This window comes from Oenanthe melanoleuca, chromosome 1A (assembly GCF_029582105.1).
Source record: "Oenanthe melanoleuca isolate GR-GAL-2019-014 chromosome 1A, OMel1.0, whole genome shotgun sequence".
Lineage (NCBI taxonomy): Eukaryota > Metazoa > Chordata > Aves > Passeriformes > Muscicapidae > Oenanthe > Oenanthe melanoleuca.
Genome location: NC_079334.1, coordinates 23,880,080 through 23,898,226, shown reverse-complemented (window position 1 = coordinate 23,898,226; position 18,147 = coordinate 23,880,080). Strand labels below are relative to the sequence as shown.

The following is an 18,147-nucleotide window of genomic DNA, read 5'->3' as shown; positions in this document are numbered from 1 at the left end:
GGCGGCGCTCGGTTGGTTTAATGGCCGCCGGTGGCGGCGGGGCGCTGCGAGGGGTGGCCTTGCGCCAGGCCGCACAGCGAACTACAGACACCAGTGCCTACGCGCAGCCCTGCTCGCTCCTCTGTCTCTCTCTGCTCACTGCAACCAACCCGGTTCGCTGCCGTGGTTGCCTCCGTGGAAGTTGTCCAGGATTTGCCGTGGTTAGCAAAGTTTTTTGTGGCGAACGGCTTATCTGGTGAACAGTTCTCCGAATGCGCAGAGTGGGCATCTCTGGTGTCAGGTTTACACTCTTCCCCTCTGCAGTATCACTCCGGATATCTCGGGAGCAGCTGCCTTGCTGTGGTCATCCTGGAACTCAGCTGGTGCTGCACGGTTCAGGCTTTTCCCAGCTTATCCATTCGCAGAGACTTCTTCCCAGCTGTATCTCCCGTTGTCATGCCACGTGGGATATTTTTTTTTTTTTTTTTGTATATTTGACATTTGTAGATTTCCTGGTAGGGTATTGGCATGAGCAGATGGCAGCGAGGAGTACCTGAGCTTATTTTTCTCAGCAATCTTTTACGGATCCTTTAGAAGTAGTCTATGATCCAACAAGGAATTACAGAGCAGGGTGTAAAAACCACGTTATTACAAACAAATATTCCTAAACCTACAGGGCAAACCACACAGCTTTGTCCTTGAAATCCACATTACAGGCAAAGGAAAGTCTCTCTGTTCTGTTGCATGGGTCTGCTTTGCTTTCTTTAAGCAGGGCAGCACTGTGTCTCTGCCCCAACCCTTGGCTGGGCCCAAAAGTCATAAAGATTACCATTCTGTAGCCCAGGGTGAAGGTGATGGAACATGGCTTCGTGCTTCAGTGCAGTGAAGAAGCAGAGCCCTGGTGGTGTCTGTGATGAGGTTCCCATCTTTGATGTCCTTGGGCTGAGGAGGGTGGGTTGTGTGGCAGGATGGTTTCTGCAGGGGTCCATGGTTATGGCTGCTGGCACCAGGACAAGGCTCCTGTTCCCTGCAGGGCTGAGGAGGTCTGGTGCAGGGGGAAGGGAGTGCAGGCTATGTGCACACACTGCATACAGGAACACCAGGAGCTGTGAATGTGGGCAGTGAAAGGACTAGGAAGTGCTGGTACTACAGCCCTCACACCCTAGTGGTGCTGAGAATGGCTGATTTGTGTGGACAGGTGGGAGTGAGAGTGAAAAGAACCTTTGCTTTGCAGTGACAACCAGAGAAAGCCACAAGATGGACATACGCTCCTGACAGTTTTGCTAAGGCTTGGAGAACCCTATTCCCAGCCCTGGCCCCCATACAGCTCTGTCAATGAACATCAAATTTGACTTAAGTCCTCCTCTGCTGCTCATTTGCTGTTTTCTTCCTCCAGTGCCAGCCTTTCCAACCCTCATCCCAAACCCCCCACACTTCCCCTTATTTGCAGTGCTGCCATGCCAGGCCATGGCATTCCACATGTGTGTTTGAAGTGTGGCTGGCAGCATTCCTGGAGGGAACAGCCCCTGCCAGGCACCTGATATGCAGAGACAGGCAGACACTGCCAGCCTCAGGACATCTCTGGTCTTCTTCCCTCCTCCTTCCTTCTCCCCAGACTGCCCTGACACTTTTGACCTCGCTCAGGGACACCCAGAAACAGCTGACACACCAGCTAGACACAGGCAGGTAGTCTTCAGTAAAGCTGTGACTCTCTGCTTACCTTCCCTCCCCATCCCCTCCAGGGAAAGGTAAAACAACAGCTTCTCAACTGGACACAAAAGCACATTGTTAAGAAGGTATGAGAGCTTGGGAGAGGAACAGCCTGGAGAAGAGGAATATTCAAGTACTTGGAGAAATGAAGGAGAGACTTAAAAGGTAAAGAACAGAGAAAGACAGGGAAAGAAGAAAGGCTGCTGTAGCAAATGCAGCCATTTCGATGAGGAGAATGAAGAAGAGGTATCTCTTGTGCCCCCCACCCTGGCCCAGTGCTTCTTAATCCATGGCTGTTTGCACTCCTCCAAGATCCCCAAGGTGCTATGCCAAATGGAGCTGTCCTGGGGGAGGTCCCAGCAGAGACTCCCTGTGGCATTGTTTTCCCTGTGCTCCCACAGCAGAGGGGCTGTGTTGTGGGGAAGGGTTTGGCCAGGACTTGCTCAGTGCTGGTGGAGACAGACCACTGCAATGGGGGATTGCAACAGGGGCAATCCCCCATTGGTAACCCCAGCACAGATTGGTTTGATCTGCACAGTCAAATGCCTGTGACACAAGCATGGCTTTGACCTTAATGTGGGCAGGGAAAATGCACCCTCTGCAGTAGGAACATGTTCTTTTCCTTTGGGTTTTGCTGCTTTTGAATATATCCATTTTCCCCAATACTTTGATGCTTCTCAAACAGATGCTACAGGCCAAGAACTAATTCCGTCTCCTCCCACCAGTCACTTGCTCTGAACCACAAAACACGCCAGTCTTCTCTAATCTACCCTGTTCCAAGCTGCCATTTCCCCTTGAGAAGCCACAGCAAGAAAAGGGGATAAAATGCCAGACCACTATGCCCTCAGACCAACTAGCTCCTTCCAACCCATGGAAGATCCAAGAGAAATCTCTGCTGACACCCTTTGAAATGTGCATGCATCAACTCCACCATCTCTCCCAGAGTCTTTCCTTGCCATGTCTTCAAGTGCTAAAAACAGGACCACAGCATGCCCCACACCGCCCCCCTCCAAAATCCATATCCCTAGAAATCCTTCCCCCCAACACTATTTCCCCCAGGCAAGATACACAGCTGAGACACAGAAACAAGAGAAAGGAAGCTGACAGACAGTCCACTGTGCAAAAAACAAACCAAGGATGGGGACACTCTGGGAAGGATGGGGGAGATGCCCTTGTCCCTCTCCGGCACTCAGGGAGGCACATGCACGCCCGCACACACTCACACTTGCATCCTCTCACTCCAAGGAGGATGTGCCACATGCTTCAGAGACAGGCCCGTGGTTGAGTCAAGGGGAGCAGGGGTGGGTTGTCTATCCAGAGTCACCAGGTGACCGTGGAGGGGAGGGTCTTTCACAGGTTACTTTCGTGGTTTTCCTCTGTCTCCACAGTCATGGGGGGCAGCCCTCCATTGTCATTCAGCCGTTTGGCCCTGTAGGTCTCATAGTGGATGTTGTGGGTCACTTCTTTTAGGTCCTGAAGGTGGGTCCTGCAGGGGACAAAGTAGGTTGGGAAAGGAGATATGACAGCCAATATCAGCACAGTATAATTCTTCTGATTTATTCCCTAAAATAAATGGAAGATTTTTTCAGTCAGTCAATTTAGCTAATTATTTTACCCCTCTTTCTGCATGTATACACACAACTGAGAGCTGCAGCATCAGCATTTGAGAACACACAGGCAGGATGCAGGACATGGGCTTAAGTTCCTAGCTGTGCTTGCCAGTGCCCTGCCCTTCTCACACCTGTGCCACCAGCACAGCCACTGGCCATCCTGGTGTGTCAGAGCAGACTAGGGCTTATCTGAAGCAGTGGTGAGACAATGAAGTATCACAGACGGCTTGGGGCCTGGATTGTTATCGGCTTTGTGATGATCATTTGGCTAGGATGTTTTTACTGAAAGACTTTGGAAAAGCACCTCTGCTGCAGAAGGTATTACAGAACAAAAAGAGCAAAGTAGGGTGATGTCAAAGCATTCTACCTGGCCAAATGTCTCAATAGCACTATACCCACAAATGGAATGAGCCACAGGGCTTTGGTTTTGAACTGTGTTTCTGTTATTGTATTATTTTTTGTGGTTTTTTTATAAGGAAGACAGGTGAACCTGGATCTACAGCTCTCCTGCAGAATTTGTGCTGAGGGAGCTTCATGAAACAGAGTAGAAATAAGACAAGACAATGAAAGCTATGAAATATGAAGCTTTTCACTTCCAGCTCCTATATTCCAGCACATCCCTCAACCTGGAAGGAAACACAATCTTGGATGTGGTAGTGACCTCTTTATTACTGACCTGTTGTCAGCAGCAAATAAAACTTTTTGCAACCTTAAAGGGATTTTTTAAAAACTCCCTTAATGGGAGTTTTTGCAGCCTTGAGGAGTGGTAGTGTCCTGCTTTTCTCCAGGCATCCAGCTCACCCATGAAAACTAGCACCTCCCTGACATAGTGGTCATGTCACTAAGGGAAGGCACTAGAGTACCTACCCCCTTAACTCAATCCAACCCTACATCCCATAAGCTTTCACTGCCTGAAATTTACTTTATTTCCCTTTTAGTAGGGGCTCCTTTATTCTGAGTGGATCTCAGGAAGACTCCCAGCTCATCAAGAGCAAACTGGTGCATGACCATGACCTTACCTGATGACAAAATCTCGAAGTAGGGCAAATTCACAGTGATTGAGGTTTTCCACTGAAAAGAAAGCAAGCAATTGTTACATTTGATTTTTTCAACAGCTGCTTTGTGGCTATAGAGCATGGGAAAGTCACTGCCATGGGGCAGGTTCCAAGTGGGTAGAGCTTGCATACTTCAGAAAGGACAGACAATTGTCTGAAGGCCACCTTGTCGAGCATTGAGGAGACTAAGAGGTGCTGAGCAGTTACACATGAATTTTCATTTGAAAACCAAGGCAACCTCAGGAGCTTAATTTTACACACCATGGTGTTCAGAGTGGCTCCTGCTTCTGCCAGGTGGTGATAGTGGCACTATATTAACCATGGCAGTTCCCTCCTGGCACAGCTATTTGAGAATTCTTTTGCTTGGTTTCAAGCAGTTTGTCACAAATGGGATGGGAAGGTAGCCACAGGACATGCTGTCTGGACTCGTCTGCTACTGTGATCTGCAGACAACACATTCAGCTCCCATAAGCAAGAGGGTTTTTACCTTCAATGATTCCCCAAGGTGTTTTCCTGCCCAGGACTCTTTTGCCATTCACTTGGTACTCCTTGTCACTGCCCACTACTGCAAAGGGCATGCTTTCCTGCTGGGGAGAGACACGGGGAAAGATCCATTGAACCTGTTCCAGAGACCAGCACCACCATGGTTCCCCATCCACCTTTCCACCTCTCAGCTCAACAAACACAAGGCCTCCTCTGAGGGAAGATTCTCCAGAGCAAAATGTCACTGGCTGTCCTTTTCACCCTTCAGTGCTATCCCTAGAATTCTGGACTCTCGCTTTCCAGGTGTCCTTGTACCCCAACAAGCTTAGTGGGTAGCCTGCAGCAGTGTCAAGGGCTCCAGAGCTCGGGCAGAGCTTTTCTGCACCTATCTCCAACATTTCTGAGGAGTGGGATGACCAGAGAAGTACCTTAGCATAACCAATAGAGGGTCTGCCATCCCAGAGTTGCTCACATGAATAGTTTCAGGTGAATATTTCTTGCCAGATTTGTAGTTCTTTACAACAGAAAGACAGGACTCAAATAATCCTTCCCCATAAGCCACATGAACATTCATCAAGTTTAGTGGCTGAAATTGTACTGAGGAAAGCCAGAAGTGAGGTAAGAATGCAGCTCTCTTGGGAAGTAGGATAGTAGGTGAGGCTATTGGGGACACCAAATATCTTCATGCTCAGAGAGAAACTATCTGTTTCCAGAGCACAGAGTTCAGGAGACTCTGTAATCCATAGGGTTGTGCAGATGTTCATAGGTTTACTCTGCTTTATAGATATCCCTGGAAAGAGACTGCAATTACCACAGGAATGGAGATTAAAAAGCAGTTTATTTCTTATGTGGGAGGGTAATGATGCTGAAGTGCAAAACAAAATGTGGGGCCCTCCTCATCCCCCCTTCCCCTCCCACAATAAAATGTTTCCTACCCTGATTTTGTCGTTCTCTGTTTTATCCTCCAAGTCCTCATCAAATTCTTTCTGGGGATAAAACTCGATCCCATTTACTTCTAGTTCCTTGCGCACCTAAGCAGAGAGACATTCTGGAGCACAAAGCAGCACAAACCTGAAGGGAAGGCAGTTGGCAAGGCCAGGCAAACACATCTGGGACATCCTTCCAGTGGGCAGAAGCTGGAGGGATTGTCCCAAGGAAGTGCACTCTAAAGTGAGGACACAGGGCAGCAATGATGAGTCCTTCTTCCCAAACTCAGTTACTTGTCTGGCTCTCCAGTTCCCATGACAGAACATATCACAAGGTGTCACAGGGATATACACATTTCTTCCTTCTCTGCCTTCAGAGATATAAAAAGCTGCATCTTTAGGACTTACCCACCAACCCTGCACTGGACTCCATGCACACCCTGAGGACTGCACTGCAATCCCAGGAAGAAGGATACCACCCATTTCTCCTGCCTCCAAGCCAGGGCAGGGAAGGATCCTATCCAGAAGAGGAGATACTCACTCTTTGTTTGAATTCAGTCTTCTCCTCCAAGGTCATGGTGTCAGCCTTAGCGATAACTGGGATGATGTTCACTACCTTGCTGAGATGTTTCATGAACTCCAGGTCCAAAGGCCGCAAGCTGCAGCCCAAGAAGGAACAAGATGGAAGGGGTCACTTTTTACCCTCCTTGCCTTTCATCCTAATGACTATCCAAGCACAAGGGCACTGGTGAACCCTTCCTTGCACATACCCTACTTGCTGCCACCATGTTCTCATCTCTTTCTTCCCATCCATTTTGCCCTCTCCCAAAAAACACAGCGGCATTTCTGTCGCTATTGTAATCTTAGACCCTTTCAAGCCCCACAGCACCCAAGGTTAAGCTAAACAGTGGCCAGCCCTGCTGGCAGGATCCCTGGATCCATGTCTGAGGTGCAGCATTGTAGGGTACATATCTGGCACAGAGGTACCCAGGGCTGGAGGAAGGACAGGGGACTGTGTACATACGAGTGGCCCGTAGGGGAGATGAAGTACAGGCAGCAGTGCACACGCGTGTCTGGAATTCGTTTCTTTCTTGCAATATTCACCTCCTCTTTCAAAAACTTTTCATATTGCTCGTTGATGTATTTCTCAATAGGTTCCCAGCTGTTAAAGTGGGAGAGAGATGAATAGACAGGTACAAGTCTCCTTGTGTTCCTGCCTACAGTGTTCCCAGCTCTGACAAAGCAGTTTCAGGCATAAAAAAAAATCCACCTCAAGCATCTCGCCATCAGCATAGATGATTAAGAGTTTCTGTAACTGGGCACAGAAATAAGCACTCACCATGTAATATGTGCATACCCCCAGTCATACACACAGACCCATGGTTTCACAGTCCCATGGCCCCATTATCAACCCCGCAAGTGCAATAGGATCCCAAATGCTTTTAAGGGCCAAGCAGATGACAGTCATTCACATACCATCTTAACTTCAACCCTTTCTGGGAAAAAAGGCCCTGACCTTGTAAAACTCACCAGTTCTCATTGTTGATCTGGTCCCCAAATCCTGGTGTGTCAATCACTGTCAGCTTCATTTTGACACCACCTTCTTCAATGACTGAAGGAGAAATTGCAAACAATCTCATACTCTTTCCTGGAGACCTGCTCTATCGTGAAAGATGTCTCTGTGCCCCACAAAGGAGCAAGAGAGCTCTGCCCTCATCCCTGCCCAGCAAGCATGACAGACCAGGCTGTGTAATGCCTCAACAGTTATGACCTTCATTTGCATGTCTTTTTGGTAATATCTACACAAAAGCCACCTTACACCACTCTGCCACAGGAAAATGGATTTGTGCTCAGTCTGTGGCCCAGAGGTAGTACCTACCTTAACACAACTTCTCCCCTCTAATGCATCATCCTGAATCCGAGATGATGCTCATTACCGTGCATCACTGTAGGAGTTGTGCTGATGCTTTGTGAGGGGACGTGCACTACCAGGCTTGGGATGGAACTCAACAAAGCAACTTGTATAGCCTATTAAATATAACTGCAGGTGAAAATGACTTGCAGCAAGGCTTAATCCACAACTGCAGACTAACGTCTTAGGCAATGAAATCTCAAACTATTTTTCTACCCCTCACTTTTGGCTGTGGCATTCCAGTTTAAGAAATGCCTTGTCTGTGCCTGAGGCTATCTAAAACTGTCCTTTAGCTTCCTATGGAGAAAGGGCTGCCTAATACCAAAGAACTACTGTGTAGACTACTGGGATCTTCTGCAAGACTATGCTGAGGCATCAGTATTGCTCCCACCCCAGCAGCCTGGATCTTACCATGCCCAATGGCTTTGATCTCCACTGTCTTGGGGATCTTCTCCTCCCGGTTCCAGCCTGAAGATTTGCGGCTCACCTGGGATTTGAAGAGGGTATTTACCAATGTTGACTTTCCCAGTCCGCTCTGACCTGAGGATTGCAGAGAGGAAGCTTGTGACATTTGCCACAGCCTGGTGATGACAGCAGGCCCAGGGAACAGAGCCAGGCCGGCAGGGAAAGGGGTAGGAGGTGTCTCCTTGCCTTGTTCAGGCTCTGTTTTCCCTCAGAGCAACTCAGAGCCCTGCAGGGCTCGCTCTCCCATCTGACCTCAGGGTTCAGTCCCTGGCCATGGTTCCCAGTTCCTCAGCTGGTCTCTGCCTACCTACAACCATGATGTTGAAGTCAAAACCCGTCTTCATGGTTTTCTTGCGCATCTGCTCGATGATGGTGTCGATACCGATGTAGCCCAGCAAGCTGGCGTTGATGCCCATGGGTTTCATTGGTACGACTGGCTTTTGTCGTGGCTCTGGGACAAGCTCAGACATGGCTGCTTCGTTTTTGCTCTCCACTGGTCCTGCATGGGGACAAAGATTGAAAAATCATCGTTGGGGTGTAACAACAGCCTCCTTGCTGACCTGGCACAGGAGCTGAGGGTGGTTTTGAGCAGCATTTTCAAGGGCTGTTGAGGATAACTGAATGTCAAGATTTTAGTGGTAAGGCTCATTACGGAGGAACATCTACTGGCATCTCCAGCACACTCTATGTACCACTCACCAGACGAGGAGGTGAAGTGGGGTTCATTGAGAATGCAGTGCATTAATGACTACCTCCAAACAGCAGGAACAGGGGCAGTGAGGCTGGCTGGGCTGATAATCAGGTGCCCAAAGCCCCAGGTGTGTCTCCTTATTTTCGTCTCTTGGTTCTCAACAGGATCACCAGTGTTTTGCCCCTCCGAGTTCACCATAAAATTTTCGATGGAACAGACTTTAAAAAATGATGTGTCAAGTCTTGGCATTGAAACAGAGTTTGGGATGTGCCCTGAGGACTTACAAGCTTGGCCCTTGCCAGGGGTGGCTGCATTACTGTCTGTGGTACACAGGCTGAGGTCCTCAGACGAAGACAATGGTGGAAGTGAGAGCATGGCCATAATCTCTGTGCTTGCCTCCCACTTGTAGACCAATGGTTTTTGTCATACTCAAGAAAATAATCATCATGACCAGAAAATTAATTATCTGCATCTTTTCCTCCTCATCTCTGCTTCCTCACTTCTTCCATGTAAAACAATTGGGTAAAAAAAACCCCGAGGGCTTTCCAGCCTCCCTGACCCTTTTTTGGGTGATGGCACACATTGCTAGGGGCAGACCTCACCCATTTATCTCTGCCTCATTAGTGAGTAGCTCGCACCCGCTGGAAAGAAGTGGAGGTTGGGAGAGGACAGGGCATGGAAGAAAAGCTCTAATTGGTGGGGAAGGGAGGCGTGAGGGATGAATCTGGAAAGGAAGATGAAGGGGATAGGAATCAAATACCTTTCATATACAAGCCAGCTGCAAACTAGAGTTTCTCCCACTCTAATTACTTGACTCCCTCATGCTTTGTCTCATTAGAGGGTTTTTTACCCAGGACAGAGACAGAATGTGTTTTTGCTTGGTAAGTACTTCATTTGTTCTAGATGCCACTTCAGTTCAAGTATCTCACACTAAATTATCCCCTTCCATCATTTTGGCAGAGTTTTTTCCCCACTTCTCAGAATCCACTGGCAGGAGGAAAGGACGTGAGCAGCCAGGCAGGCGACTGCCATTTGGTGGTGACACATGCCCCTGTTTGCAAGGAAAATGACTCAGAAGTCACTGAGCTGGGGACACTGATGGCACTAATCTGTGGTCCCTGCTGCAGCTTAGTCAAGCCAGGCAGAGGCAGACTGAGAAGAGGTCAGAGAGATTTTTTTCAAGGACAGAGTTAGGCTGCAGCAGGCTCCAGGGCTGAATGGGGACCCTGCCTGGCACTCCCACATCAAAGCTCTGGTGTGGACACAAGGGCTGCTCTAAACACTGAAGATTTTACATTTTTTGTAAACTGTAATAGCCCACTATCATGTGCTATAAAAGGCCTTGTGGAAGGGCCACCTTTGGAAGGGAGAAGGGTGCCTCCACCCAGCTCCCTTTCATTACTTGGGATGACTTTTATATTAAACTGGGAGAAGGAGCTTACCTCTGTGTGAGACAATGGTAGCACAGCCACACATGTACAGCAGTGTGAGTAACATCTGAATACTCTTGTGCCACCTCTGTTCCACTTGCCCACAGGAGGGAGGATGAACCCCCTCCTGCTTCTCCCCATCGAGTGAGGGCACCCTGGACTATCATCACCCTCTCCTGAAGCAGCGAGCAGCACCCTGGGGCAACCAGAGCACAAGATGGACCATTGGCTTGAGTCAGACTGGCAATTTGGAGCACCTCACACTGCCGGGCAGCTGCTGGGGGAGGCAGCCTGCCAAGCCAAGTGCTTCTCAGCTGCAATCCTCTCTTACACCCATCACAATTATTATGTGCCTTTCCTGCTGATGAAGCATCCCCTGAGGCTCCCGTTGTCTTTTTTTCAGCTTTATCAAAGCTGATGTCAGCCAGGAAAGGCCATTTCTCTGGTACAGCACAGGGGGCCAGGCCAGCCAGTTCTCCTGCACCCTACCCTTCACTTGTCCTCTCCCAGGCTGCTCACATCACCTGTATCATGGTTGTGTGGCTGTGCTGTGTCCCTTATGCTGCTGCAGTGTTCTCCATATACACCCCACACAGACCTGCTGGGGTCCTACCCAGCCCTAAGAGTGGGAGAAGAGAGAGAGAAATGGAACAATGGGGGAATTAGGGACAGGGACAGTGGCCCCAGTGAGACACTTGGCTATTGGAGTAAATGGGGACAAACAAACCCCAGAGGTGGAAGGGAACAGGTCAAGATGGGAAGAAGGCCCAACTGAGCAGCTTCATGGGATGGGTGCAGGACATGGGCCACATGGGCTGTGACCCTTTCATTGCCTGGGTGGTAACTTGTCCTCAGGGAATTGGTAGCCCTCTCCTTTATTCCCTCAACCCTTGTTCTTACATAGGGAGGAGGAAGGAGGGAATTTGCTGTCAGCCTCAAGGCTCACTGAGAGGTTCATAACTCATCCCTCAATCTCACCAAGGAAAGCCCTGCCCAGAGCCAGCAGATGTTGCTAACTGCTGTGGACATCATAATACAAGACCATTCCTTTGCAAGCTCCACTGTTGGAGCCAGGAGTTTGCAGTGACTAGGGCAGATATTTCAGACTCAGGTTCTTGGGCAGCTATAGAAAACCCTGAGACCAGGAAAAAAGATCTCCAGAAGACTCCTTAGATATATTTCCTGGATTTTATATCAGAACATTCAAGGTGTCAGGGTAAGGCTTCCTCTCTCTGTGGGGCTCCTTCCCATACAGCCTCAGGCAGGGAAGCCCACATTTTGCAGAATTTTTCCCAGGGCTCACCTTTCTGCACATGACTTTTCACCTTTTGCCTCCCACGGATGAATTCAAGGAGCCAGCTGAGGAACAGCCTGCCGGGGAGGTCAGGCTGTGCAAAACCAGGACCAGAGCTGTAAGAGGCAGCCTGAGACATGAAACATGCCTGCCTGCTCTCCTGGGAGTGGCTCTGTTTTATGTGCACTATAGCTAATGCTGCTAGGAAGCCTCTGGAGCATGCTGAGTGGCTGGTCAAGGGGGGGCATTGTGTGTCCTGGGCACATCCTGTAGCCCTCACAGCTGTCCCCAGAAATGAATGGGCAAGAGGGCACTACTGCCAGTACAGCTGATAATGAATAGAGGGGTAGCCAAGGTTAACCACTTACATCTGCTGTTTGCAAGGTCCCCATTTTCCCTTTGTTCTGTGTGCTAAGAAGAGCTCATTTAAGAGGGTCATAGCTGGTGATACCCTCCCGCCACCAAGATCCAGTAGGAGGTGGCCCCGGGCTGCACTGGGCTGTCAAGGAAGGGAATAATATCTGGCTCACAGGAGATGCTCCATGTGACTGGACCAAGGAAAGGTACAGGTTTTGAGGCAGGGACAGGCAGAACCAGAATCAGTTCCCAGAGAGGTCCCCATGATCCCAACTATTTCCTGCTTTTGGCACTCATTGATCCACCCCAGAACCACCTCCTGAAAGGCCAGCATATGTGGCCAGCAGCAGACACCACTGCTGCAGCTCACCCTTCGTGCTCTGACATTCACAGGAGCTGTGTGGGGAAAGAGGTGGCCCTGCAGGTCCCTTAGGGGCTCAGGTAGTGGGGACTAACATCTACCACGTCCCGATAACCCAGATACAGTCACATCCCCTCCCCCTGCCTTCCCATCCTTTGTCTGGCAAGAGGGAGGGAGAGCTGCAAACAGTGCTCACCACAAGCCAGCTTCCAGCAAGGAAAAGCTATTTAACCCCCACATAACACATGGATGGCCTCACTGCAGCGCTCCTCCAGTGTAGCACAAGATTGTCCCTCTGCAGCTGGAGGCAGTGATCCTCACATGCATCTCACCCCAGCCCCTTCCACCCACACAGTCCTGGACCCACAGTCCCACTCCCTGTAGGCATGGAACAGGAAGGAGGGATGGGTTCAAAACCTGAAGGTGGCTGGCAGAAGCAGGCCCTCAAAGGGTGATGCCAGGTTCCTTGGAAGGAAAGCAAGCAGCTGCTTCAGTAGTACAGCCTCCCTGGAGCTCACAGGCAGCAGGACCTGCTCCTTGCTTCAGATCTGCAGAGGTGCTGGACTGAGCATCTATCTCTCCACTGAAAAAATATCTTTCCTTCCTCAGTTCCCATGATGACCCCAGGCATTTCTTTCAGCCATGGACGGCAATGACTGAGCCCTGCTGGACGTACTGCCTGACCTCAGAGTACAGAGCAGAACCATTCTTCTTACCAGATCTTTTTGCCTGGCTTGAAGATCGTTCCAAGCCTCTGGGCTGCCGCAGCCTTCCTGACAGCAACCTTTCTTGCCCTCAGCATTCTGCAAAGGGCTTGGGCAAGAGTTTGGCTGCAGTGAAATCTAGGGCAGCGTGTGCCGAAGCCTCTCTGGAGATGCAGAAGCTGGAGGTGAAGGAGCCGGGCACATCCCCAGCCCAGCCACCACAGCCCCAGCCGTGCCCTTGGCGCTGCTCTCCAGCTGTACAATCCTTGTCCCATGTCCCAGCCCACTCCTTGGGTGGCACAGCTGTATCACAAGGCGAGAGGATGCAGAGCACCCCTGGACCAGGGTACCCACACCACCACTGCTACCTGTGCCCTGCCTGCATGCCTGCTGCCTCCTGTGCAAATGCCCAGGGAGAGGCACAGGACACTGTCCTCACTGTCCCTGTCACTGGCAAGGGACAAGCCAGGTGCCGAGGAGTTTGTCCCTTCCTTTCAAAGCAGTGCCTGGCACTAGCTACTCCCCATCAGCACCACAACCAGCCCTGCTCCTTCTCCTTCATACAAGACTGCTGCCACCAAAAGGAAAAAAGCAGAGGGAAGACAAACCCAGGACCGATTTCCCCCACTGCCCTCCGGGTTTATGCCTCCCCCATGCCCAGAGCGGGGCAGTGCGGGGGCTCGGCGGATGATGCCTGTGCAAAAAGCCCCAGCAGTGTCCCTCTGGCGTTGCCAGCCCTGCCAAGCCCGGAGCATCCTACCTTTGAACATGAAGCTTCCTTTGTCTCCGAATCCTCTCCCAAGGGGGTGGGTCTCCCCCCCCCACTTTTCTAGCCTGACGCTGATGAAGCGGCACGGTGGGCTACAAGGCTCCACTTGCTTTTACCTTTGTCTTTCTTCCCTGCGTCCTCTTCTCCCCACTCTCTCCTTCCCTTCCTTCTCCAGTGGCTATTTCAGCAGAGCGGGGATGCTGGTGCTGCTCCTGCTGCCATCGTCATGTGACCTGAATATTAAACATCTCCGCAAAATCTCCCCCCGCGCTCCCTCCCCCGGCTCCATCCAGGTCCCCGCCAGCCTCCATCATTTGCGAGGGGGGCACGGCCTCGGGGCTGGAGGGGCCGCTGCCGATGGGGCCCCATTGCACACCCACACCCCACAGGCCTTTTCTTGCCCTTTTCCCTCCCAATTCCCTTTCCAGCCTTTTCAGCATCTGTGCTTGTTTAGGGAGGGGCATATTTAACCCTTCACAGCTTAGTTCCGGCGGGGCTGAGAAAGGGTGCTTTTTGCCCCAGGTATTTCATGGGATCTGGGTATTGCAACATCTCCTTCTGCTTTCCCAGAAGGAGGAAATTGAGAATGTTTTGGTTCATCAAAAGCGATTTGCCCTTCAGCTTTGCCTGTGGAGGTGTGAGAAACCTTTTCTCCTCTAGCATCATGACTCCTGGCTGTCAGCCCAAGGCACAGAGGCAGAGCTGTCCCCTCTGTGTGCATGTACAAACGTGCGTGTATGTGCCTGCGTGTGGCGAGCAGGGACAGGTCCTCCCACTTGGCCCATGTTGGGGTACACAGGTCACATCCCCGTGTGCTCTGGCAGGCACCTCCGTGTGCCCTGTGGATGCCTCTGGCTGCTTTGGTCTCTGGATGGGGATGCCCTTTCCCTGCTTTGCATTTCCTTCCCCTACGTTTGCAAGTCCCAGCTCCAACAGGCACTGTGTCCCTGTCATGCTGTACTGGGGCACCAACATCTGGGAATGCTCTGACCCTCCAGGCAGTGGGATGACAGTGGGAGCACCAGGTGTTCCTCCACCACAATGCACCACCCCCTGGGTGTAGGGCAGGCTGTGGGGTGCCTGGCAGACTTGGCAAGGGTTTGGGGTTCCTCTTTTTGCAGTACTGTGAGACAAAAAGGAAACCACTCGCACTGCAGGTTACAGGACCATTTAGAAGTAATTGTCAGCAGTTACCCCGGGCCAGGCTGAGCAGTGGACAGGCTGATTTCCCACAGACAGACAGGCATTTTGGCACCCAAAAAATCTCCTGACATGGTGACCACAGCTGCCTGTCTCCCTGCTGGGTGCCAGGCTCCCAAACAGGCGGGCTGTCCTCCCACCAGCTGTTGCCCAGCCATGATTCTGGTGTGGGTCAAGAGGAAATCACTCCAAGGGGAGGAAGCATCACTCTCACCACCCTGCCTCCCTGAAGGGTCCTGGCTCCATGCCATCGCTAAGGGACCCCTTGGTGCATCCCTCCCTCTGCCCAGCCCATCCCGTCCCATCCCGTCCCATCCGCGGGACCCACCGGAGCGTGGTGGGGCGCAGGACACCCCCGTCTTCGCCAGCGGGGAGGCCTGGGCCCCGTCGGAGCTGCGGCCTCGCTGGGGCCCCTCGGCCGCCGCGGGCCGGGGCCGAGGCGGGATCGGGGTGACGGGGGCCGGGCCCCGCAGCCGCTCCCAGGGCAGCCCCCCGCCGGCCCGGCGCAGGGTGACCGACAGGCAGCTCCGCTTCGTGGGGACAGCCGCGCCCAGGGAGCTGTCCCGCCGTCCTGGGGCGCGGCTGGGGCTCCCCGGGGCCGACAGGCAGCTGCGGTGAGGGGCCATGTCCTCCTCCATGGCGTCGGCTGTGGGCTGGAGGCAGAAGGGCGAGGGCAGGGGCGCCCCGGCTGTCGGGGCTGCGGTGTCTCGGGGTGCAGAGCTCCCTGGGGCTGCTGCCATTCACTTGAGCCCCCACTCCAGCCCTGTCCGGCTAGCCCGCCTCCAGCTGGGACAATGGGGCCCTTGTGGCCTGCACGGCTCGCTCCCACGCTGGGTGCCATGGCCACTCCTGCTCCTGCCCAGCACCTTCCTGACCTCTGGCACCAGCAGCCCCACAACATGCCCCCTGCCCTGGTCCCATGGCAGGAGGTGGGGGAGTGATGCAGACCTGCCAGGTCACTGCCTATGCTGCCTTCTTCCAAGGACACTGGGTGTGATTTAAAAAAAAAAAAAAAAAAATTTGAATTTTTGAAATGTTTTCCCTTCCTCTCTTATTTTTTTTCCTCTCAAATGGCATATTCCAGTGCAACAATTTATATCCTACTACATGAGTTCAATGGTCACTTGTTGGGTGTTCATCCAAGTTGATGCTTCATTCCCTTATTCTGATTTTCTTTTGCTGCTTCATCATCATCATTATTATTATGATTGTTTCTTAATTTTGCCAGCTTTGTGGCATTTTCAGGGTCAAGAGAGAGATTCAGCTTGCCACTCTCCACCTCCCTCACTGTAAGAGACTTTGAAGGGCAACACAGTAAACAAGGAGGAAAGGAGAAAGGTGTATTGGTGGGATGGGATGAGAATATGAATGGTTTGTTGGGCAAGTGGGAGCAAAAAGGACAGACAGACACCAAAAGCACCTACAGTGTGGCAGGGACAATGATTGTATGATTTCAGGTGACCAGGGCTGAGGGAGTGGAAGAGAAATCACCATCCAATGACCCACATCAAGTCATTGGGAATGCTGGTGGAAGGCAGAGCTCAGGACAGTGCAAGTTCTCTGCTTCCTTAAGGGCAAAAGAGACAGAAAACATGAAGAAAAACAAAACAAAACAAAGCAACCAACAAACCTGATACTGTGTAGTATTTCCAGCAATAAGTATCTTCTCTGATTCTTTATGCAGTTTAATTTAGTATCTGTGACTATTTCCTTCTCCCCTGAGGTCTTTCTGGCTGCACAGATCCCACAGAGGAGAAACAATCTCAGTTTTCAGGCAGCGTTTGCCTTTGGCTTAATTATTCCAAGATAGCCTGGCAGTGTAGCTGGCACAGGAGCCAGGCCAACGGAGACCTGCCCTGTTGGAAAGGAAACCTCACTGCAGACTGCACCTTGCTGCCTGCCCAGAGCTAGAGGAAGGCAGCTCCCAGGGGGAACAACAGGAAAAAAAGTGCCAACCATACGGTTTGTCACACACTTCCACTGAGGAAGCCTTTGACACTGCTGACAATAAAGTCCTTCACAGCCATGGAAAATACCTGGCTTAATGCTGATTAAACAGCAGGACTAAACAGCACAAAACATAAGCCAGAGCAGATGAACAATTAGTTCCTCTCTAATCCAGTCCTCACCTGGTTGCTGTCTTCTTTTGCTCAGCTTCTGCATTGAGTCATGGGTAGAGTAGAGGTCAAAACAGGCACAACAGCCTGCAGAGGAAGGGAGAGGGGACCCCTGTGAGAGCAGGCTTTTTTTCCCACAGGGATGGTTTAATTTCTTCCTGCTCCAAGCCCCTCAGCTCCAGTGGAGACGCTTTTATATTACCCCACAGCTCAGCTGTGTTCCTTTACAGGGCAATCTCATCTATCAGGGAGTCAAGGTAAGGAAGCAGGTTTCCAAGCTGGTGTTTGGAGATATGGCTGTGATGGCCAGAGGACAGGGAATGTGAGCCATTCAGCCGAGGGAGGCACATCAATCCATGCAAGCCAGCCCCTTGTCATTTCCATTTCACAGCCTCGGGTCACAAAAATGTATCTGTTTCAGATTAGACCTGCCCTTTGAGTCTTTGCTTGACAGGACAAGCATAACTTTGGGCACAACAATAATCCCATTCACTGCATTCCCCGGCTGAGTGAGACTCCCCAGTTAGGGTATTTGCATCACAGTATCTGTTACTTGGCTGAATGAGAGGACTCTTGACTTGCCCTCTGTCTGAAACAGAGCCAGAAAGCTCCTGCCAGTGTGTCTGGTTTTGGTGTGGAAAAGAATGGTAATGCAATTGCAGTCCAGTAGGTGCAATGTCCCAGAAAGACCCAGGACATTTGCAGGATGTCCTGATCCATTCCTTAGAGCTAAAAATTGACTTTCGTCCCCAGAGAATTACCAACTTTCAGACTGCACCTGTGCTTTGAGCCTTTGTTTGCCAAGACAAGCAAAATTTTGGGCACAGGAGTAATTCCACTCACTGTATTTCCCTGCATAAATCACTCAAAGCAGCCCAATGAACTCTCCTTTCTTTGGGAATGGAGGAGAAAACTTCCTGCTCCTGGGTTCACAGGTGAGGCTGAGTTGCACAAGCCAGGAGCAGTGATAGATTTTCACAGCTGGCCTGAGGAACCCCTGCTGCTGAAAGGAGCCATTGGGGACTAGAGCACAGAGCCATAAGGGAAGGATGCTGGAGATGCAGATTGTCAATATACTGGATGG

At 51.2% G+C, this 18,147-nt stretch overlaps 1 protein-coding gene across 2 annotated transcripts; it reads right to left on the bottom strand.

Annotated features, from left to right (window-relative positions):
- Positions 1 to 4: 4 nt before the first annotated feature.
- SEPTIN3 (septin 3) lies at positions 5 to 15,382 on the bottom strand. 2 transcript variants are annotated; one of them, XM_056509222.1, is made up of 11 exons: positions 15,275 to 15,382; positions 13,738 to 13,979; positions 8,448 to 8,639; positions 8,087 to 8,215; positions 7,294 to 7,375; positions 6,788 to 6,925; positions 6,305 to 6,422; positions 5,773 to 5,868; positions 4,842 to 4,941; positions 4,319 to 4,370; positions 5 to 3,175 (listed from the first exon to the last, which is right to left on the bottom strand). In XM_056509222.1, the coding sequence occupies exons 2-11, from the start codon at positions 13,745 to 13,747 to the stop codon at positions 3,040 to 3,042; spliced, it is 1,053 nt and encodes a 350-aa protein (XP_056365197.1). In that variant the 5' UTR covers positions 13,748 to 13,979; positions 15,275 to 15,382; the 3' UTR covers positions 5 to 3,039. The 2 variants fall into 2 exon arrangements, with proteins under 2 accessions (XP_056365197.1, XP_056365207.1); XM_056509232.1 differs by having other exon boundaries at positions 4,842 to 4,938.
- Positions 15,383 to 18,147: the final 2,765 nt, after the last annotated feature.

What these genes read in the sequence shown, in the direction of transcription:
- SEPTIN3 (XM_056509222.1), bottom strand. An exon ending in CAGAGAACGACAAAATCAGG is followed by an intron (nt 4,942 to 5,772) that starts GTAGGAAACATT and finishes GTCTCTCCCCAG; the next exon opens with CAGGAAAGCATGCCCTTTGC. An exon ending in CTTCGAGATTTTGTCATCAG is followed by an intron (nt 3,176 to 4,318) that starts GTAAGGTCATGG and finishes TGTCCCCTGCAG; the next exon opens with GACCCACCTTCAGGACCTAA.